The 6,720-nt window shown below is 38.3% G+C and overlaps 1 protein-coding gene across 2 annotated transcripts in view; it reads right to left on the bottom strand.

Moving 5' to 3' along the window:
• Window positions 1-1,034: 1,034 nt before the first annotated feature.
• Window positions 1,035-6,720, bottom strand: part of Abca13 (ATP-binding cassette, sub-family A (ABC1), member 13) — a 492,930-nt gene continuing 487,244 nt past the window's right edge. Inside the window, exons 43-45 of one of the 2 annotated variants that reach the window (XM_006514706.4) lie at window positions 5,977-6,082; window positions 3,819-3,956; window positions 1,035-2,627 (exon numbers count right to left, since the gene is read on the bottom strand). In XM_006514706.4, the coding sequence (XP_006514769.2) occupies window positions 2,529-2,627; window positions 3,819-3,956; window positions 5,977-6,082 (343 nt within the window). In that variant the 3' untranslated portion in view covers window positions 1,035-2,528. The remainder of the gene's footprint in view (window positions 2,628-3,818; window positions 3,957-5,976; window positions 6,083-6,720) is intronic. The other variant, NM_178259.3, reaches the window with a different exon arrangement.

Here is a 6,720-nt window from a genome sequence, read left to right as displayed (position 1 = left end):
TCCAGGGATCCATCCCATAATCAGCATCCAAACGCTGACACCATTGCATACACTAGCAAGATTTTGGACCTAGATATAGCTGTCTCTTGTGAGACTATGCCAGGGCCTAGCAAACATAGAAGTGGATGTTCACAGTCAGCTATTGGATGGATCACAGGGCCCCCAATGGAGGAGCTAGAGAAAGTACCCAAGGAGCTAAAAGGACCTGCAACCCTATAGGTGAAACAGCATTATGAACTAACCAGTACCCCGGAGCTCTTGACTCTAGCTGCATATGTATCAAAAGATGGCCTAATCTGCCATCACTGGAAAGAGAGACCCATTGGACCTGCAAACTTTATATGCCCCAGTACAGGGGAACGCCAGGGCCAAAAAGTGGGAGTGGGTGGATAGGGGAGTAGAGGGGAGTGTATGGGGGACTTTTGGGATAGCATTGAAAATGTAAATGAGGAAAATACCTAATAAAAACATTTAAAAAAAAGAAAAAATTATTTTGTATGTGGACTTTAATATAGGATTGTGAAGCTAAGGCATATAGTAAAGGCAACATTTCTGGAATTACCATCGTAATCTCTGCCCTATAAAGTCTCTACTCAGGATGATTTCCAGAGAAGATAGTTTGTTTAAAAGTCTCAGTTGTGTGACCTTCAGCTCAAAAGTCTTAAGACAAGTGTTTTACTGCAAAGGCATAAAAAATCCACATGACTTCTAAAGATAATGGCATTTTCAACATTAGCATAAGATTTGACCTTTGTGTCCAGTCTACTGGGATGTGCCACTTGAGCATGTTGGGTTTCTTTTTCTTCCTGCTTATTGTTCAAAGGTATACCTTGAAGCACAAACTTCAAGAATACAGCACTTCAAAGACAGAAAAGAACCCCTAAGAGCAGGACATCGCAGAGCAAAACTCAATTAAATTTTAACCTTTCAAACTGTAAAAGATGTGGAGTTGGTCCATTTCCTCCTTACCCAAATTAAATTGGATCCCCAAAGACATAAATAAAGATGCAAGGAAGACACTGGCACAAACACAATGACTTTCAAGAGCCAGGTTAAATTATAACACGTCTCATTTATTCACTGCAGTATAAATATATTCATGTTTCACAATTTGGTATTTATTGATTCAACAACAGAAAATGAATGAAGTATATCAGAATAGGAGGAAAGAGAAAATCCTAAAGTCATACATTGAAATTTCTTCACCAAAAACTATAATTTGTGAGATTGATACATGAAAATTAAAACCAGTAATATCAAAGTTGCCCATAATTGGATTAATCATGTCAATTAAAATATATCAGATATAAGTGATATCCAGAAAATACAGGTTTAAGGAAGTCCTGGTATCAAAAAAAAATGGCACAGTGGAGTTCTTTCTGCCTAGCACAGCTATTATTGTGCAATGCTAATGCTGGCTAAGGCCAAACTCTGCAAGGAAATTAATGTGGTCCATCATCAAGATTTAGGAAAATGCTGTTAAAAAATGTTCAGCAGTGTCTGACTGGAAATTTTGTTCAGTAGTAGACACATTGATTTTACACATTTTATTAACTGTAAGGTGTTATTTATTATTTTAATAAACCCTACGGGAGCCCTATCATTGAGGGCAGCAATTCCGAGAATGACTTTTTCTTTTTTTTTTGGAGAACTTTTGAAAAATATTTAAAGTTCAGTATTCAGTTACTATGTGCTATGTATAATCCTTCTAGAACTAAACTTTGCCTGGGGCCATTTGCTCCCAACACTGTCCATTTAATTACAGGCAACTGTGTGTGTTTAAACCCAGGATATTAGGCTCAGCCCAGGGATTTGAGATTCTATCCCTCAGAGATTATGCTGAGAACATGAGTTTCCACAAGGCTCTAGATGAGGCTAATGCAACATGGAATACTCAACAGTTCAAAACAACTGGCTTAAAATTTTAAGACAACAATAATCAGTCATCCAAATTAACAGCACAACCCACTTTTATTTCCTTCTATAACCACATAGTCTGTGGGATTCTAAGCGTGTTATAAATGACAAACATCTTCAATTTTGCTGATGGACTGGCATAAAGCAGGAATGCATATGGCAATTTCTTTATATCACACCATACTGATATTTAGTTTTGGGGGAAGTTTGCATTTAAATTGCCAGGCACTTATTTAAAGATGTGAAAAAATAGAAATGATTTTTGAACTGGGTCTTACTCCAATTTGTTAAGGACTCGGTATATTTAAAAGGAAGATGCAATGTGCAGCTTGGATATCCTAGGTCCTCTTGGTTCCTGCACTTCTTAGTTTGGACTCTTGTCAGTTCATGGCTGAGTCTGTCACAGACAACCTGTCACCTACCTGGTGTGGCAATCAGCAGAAAAAAAAAATCTCAAGGAGTCTACACTGGAGAGTAACCTTTTAGTTTGTTGGTTATTAATAGGCATAGAGTAATAAAAGAAAGACTACATGACTGATGGAGCATTTCTTCCAGCTCTTCAGCTGTCCCTGAAGATGAGCTGTGATGAAGACAGGCTTACTCTCTGGTGCCTAGATGCGTGTGTAGCATGGATGCTGAGCATCAGTAGATGGTGAATCAACAGGAAAGCATGGAGTTTGCAGCTGCTCAGTGGCAAAATTAACAAAGACCTGACAGAAAAAAAAATGAAATAGTTACTAACTCATTTGATACTGACTATTATAAAGAGAGATATCTCAGATACTGTCCAAATGGGCAAAAAGAGCTAGAAGCCCACCAAGTCTGCTATGAAACTATGTATTCTAGATATGGCTGGGAAGTTACATTCATGAAATCTCAACAATATTGTAGCCTAAAGAAGACCTGAATTATGACAAACCCAATTGACACATCAATATAAATGTTGACTCTCACATGGCCCCACTCCTAGATTAAGAACTACAGGCCATTAATAACTGCTGAGAGAGTAGAATCAGTCTGTCCCAGAAACTCCTAATTGGATGTTGGCTATCAGGTCTTCAGCTCTAAAGCCATAGACATACAAACAAAACTTGATGGACTTAGCAGAATGAATACACACACACACACACATATATACATATACATGCACACACACACACACATATATGTGTGTGTGTGAGTGTGTGTGTGTGTGTGTGTGTGTGTGTATGCATATGTAAATGCATATGTAATAATATTAATGTGCTTGAGAGGAAGCAAAAAGGAGTACATGGGAGTGGTTAGAAAAAATGAAGGAATGAAGTAATTATATTTTACTTACAAATTAAATAAAGTTTTAGAAAGACAGACATCATGCCTTTATACCACCCTTTCCTTTATCACCACACACACACACACACATACACACACACACACACACACACACACACACACAGAGGAATCCACTGAAGAGTCAGCTCTCAGAATAAGGACTGAAAAGTCATCGGCAAAGTCTTAATACTTCAAAACCTCACTTACAGTTTCAATAAATTTACATTTCTGGTAGTCTTAGTCTGAGGAAAATTTTACTTTCCTCAGAGTCAACTATTGTTCTACTCCTGAAGAATCAAGTCCATCATTTGGGAGTGAATAGTTAGAAAGGGAAGTTTAACGAAATGGTCTGTCCAGCACCTTCATGAACAAATTAAAGCTCTGTACACTATAACAAAACACATGAGTCAGGCCTCCCAACTTTTGCTATCTTTACTAAACTTTTGGAAAATTGAGTTAGGTTAGCTAAAAGAGGTGCTGTGCTAAAGAAACAATCTAATTTTAAAGTCTAATGGATAAAGTTCAATAGTTATATGCATATAATTATACACATTAATAACATGCATGCTGTGTTGTTTGAGGTGAGGTACCTGTTCCAGAGTGGTCTGGCTGATGGAGTAATGCTCAATATTCAGGAGGCTCTTGTTGTTCTCAAGAACTTTGAACAAATCAGCTAAACACTCCCAACTCTTTTGTACATGATATTCCAATAAATTAAGGCGCTGTCCCTAAAAGTCAGAAAATATGAAAAGTCAGAAAATATTAGAAATCACTGAACAAAGTTAATTACACTACATTTTGTTGTAAATAAATTCAAATGTGTTTTTTCAGCCACACATGTAAGATGTATAGGTTAATGTTGGGAGTCACCAATGAATGCTTATTGCTACAGTTCACCCCAAGACACACTAGACCAGTGGCATTCACTTAGATTCAGATGATGCCCTGTCCCACTCTGCCGCACTGTGTCATAAGCACTAGGAGAAGCTTAAAATGACAGAGACAGCCTACAGATGATTCAGAAAAAGGGGGTGAATACAGCATCATGAAAATATCAAGGACTCCTTGAACTTCACAAGCATCAAGGGACTCTTAGGTCTCAGATGTCTTCTTTACTATCTCAACAACTCTTGGTAAGAAATTTACTCACTCTGATTGTTGTTTCTATGCTTTCCCAAGGAGATGATTTAGAGTGGTACTAGAACATAAATGATAGTGTAGTGTCCCATGGGTTATTTGTTAAAATGAATAAAGAATGGCTATTTAATGTCTATTACCTATTAGAAGTTAGGATACATAAGAGTAACAGCTATATAAAACAATTATAAACTAGGATGAAAAGATGGCTCAGTGGTTAAGGGCACTGGCTGCCGTTCTTAGTGATTGGATTCAGCTCCTAGCACAGATATTGGAACTCACAATGGGCTGTATCTCAGTTCCAGGGGATCCAATGCACTCTTCTGGCCTCCAGAAATGGGGGGAATGCATGTATCTGGTACATAGACATTCACATAGGCAAAATACCCATGCATATAAAGTAAGAATAAATAAACCTCAAGTACATAAGCAAGTTTGGAGTTCACACTCATAAGCCTAGCATTTGAGGGGCAGAAGTAGGAGATTTGGTCTAAATTCAAGTCTATTCTTAGCTGGATAGTGATCTTCAAGCTAGTCAAGCTACACAGTAAGAGTGTGCAAAACAAACAAACTAGAAAACAAAGAACTGTACTCAGTGCTTCTAAAACTTCAATGTGTAAAGGAACAATTTAATTAGTTATCTTGTCAAAAGGCCAATTCAGATAGAGTGGGTCCTAGCCTGCCATTCTGTGTGCTTAAAGGATATCACCTATTGAAGATGCTACTGGCCCGTGCACCATATTTGTTCACATCAACTTCATAGATGATGGTTGCAAGCATATGATTTTTTTCATTGTGAAAAATGAGAAAATGTCCAAGCTTATATAATATGAAAATTACCAAGCTTGTAAACCCCATAACAAATACATAGAAGAAATTGATCTCTGCAGCTCTCCACCCAGATGAAATGAACAAGCCAATGGAGCTGTGAACTGGTTAAGAGGGAAGCAGGTGTAATCACCCTCCACCAGACTGTCCCACAAGTGACCAAGCAGGCCTGCCATCTACCATAGTGGTCAAGCAGCATCTGCAAACCAAGCATTTGTTGGTAAAGCGATGTGGCCAATAATTCATGAAGAGGCAAAAATACAGTAGGTTCTGTCTTTTGGCAGTGTGGAATAAAAGAGAAAAATGACTAACACTTGTATAATATGCTTTTGGCTAAAAGCAGTAACACAGGCTATTAGGATTATCTGTCTGTATAGCTGTTTGATCCCCCTTGATATATCCCCTCCTGGAGGGAGGGTGAACTCACAGGACAAGAAACTTCAGAAACTCCCAAGGTGCAGGGAACAGAGAGATATAAAAATCCATGAAGGCCTTCCTGAAGATTATAAAATAATAACAGGAGGGAGGAGAGTCTCTCCACTGGAGATGCCTGGAAGTGATGTAGGCAAAACCAAGGGTACAATTTGGGGGACTAGTCATTTCTCCTGGAGCCGGTTATTCAGTGATATCACTGCCTTTGAGTAAACTTACACTCTTGTAAGTAACCCCAATAATCTCTCTGGTTCACTAAGCTAGCCCCAAGTGGTATTCTTTTGTTAGCTTGTCATTAATACATTATCTGGGGTGAATACATGAATTTTCTTGAAAAGTCAGACAACCTACCTTAAACTGGATTCCTGGGAAATGGAGCTTCAAGCAGTCAGAAACTGCACTAGGCTGACTTCCTTCCTTGTGGAGCCAAACTTTGACTGTGTAACCATCACCAAACCTAAGTCAAATAAAAATATGGCTAGCATTACACATGTGTTATCTATTGACTTACAGTGATGGCATTATACGGCAATTTGCACAGACCTAGAGAAAGTTAACTCCTTTAAATCATTACGGTGTTTGGATCCTCAAATATATAATGTGGAGAACTTTAAGTCCATAACAAAGTTGCTGTCAACCTGTTTACATTAACATGGACATTGGCTTAACTTAAAAACAAATAAACAAATCCAGAAACCAGTACATACTTCATAAAAGAGCTAAGGTGAAAATGCAAGTTGTAAAAGCAGAGAGCTGAGTTAGAGGAAGCCAGAGGTTGCCCTGGAGACCAGCCTGGGAAGTACATTTCTGGCCTTGTTGCTTCAAGGCCTGCAATGATTAAAATGTGACTGGGAAAGATGAAAAGGAATACATAAGTGACTGAGAGGCTTGTCTGTGTGTTATGTAAAAACATTTCTCAGGTTTAAGTCAGGCTCGTGGGAGGAGACTCTCTTAATGGCCACAGAAGCCTACATCCTTAGAGGTACTGTGCTTAGCACTGCTGGGTAGATTGTTTCACTGTTATCTCAGCAATACCACTAAGTGCAGAATCACACTAATCTCATATAGTAGTTTTCAAGAAGGCTTTCAAAACCT

This window comes from Mus musculus, chromosome 11, assembly GCF_000001635.26.
Source record: "Mus musculus strain C57BL/6J chromosome 11, GRCm38.p6 C57BL/6J".
NCBI lineage: Eukaryota > Metazoa > Chordata > Mammalia > Rodentia > Muridae > Mus > Mus musculus.
The sequence above is the reverse complement of the archived record's forward strand: the minus strand, read 5'-3'. Positions and strand labels throughout refer to the sequence as shown.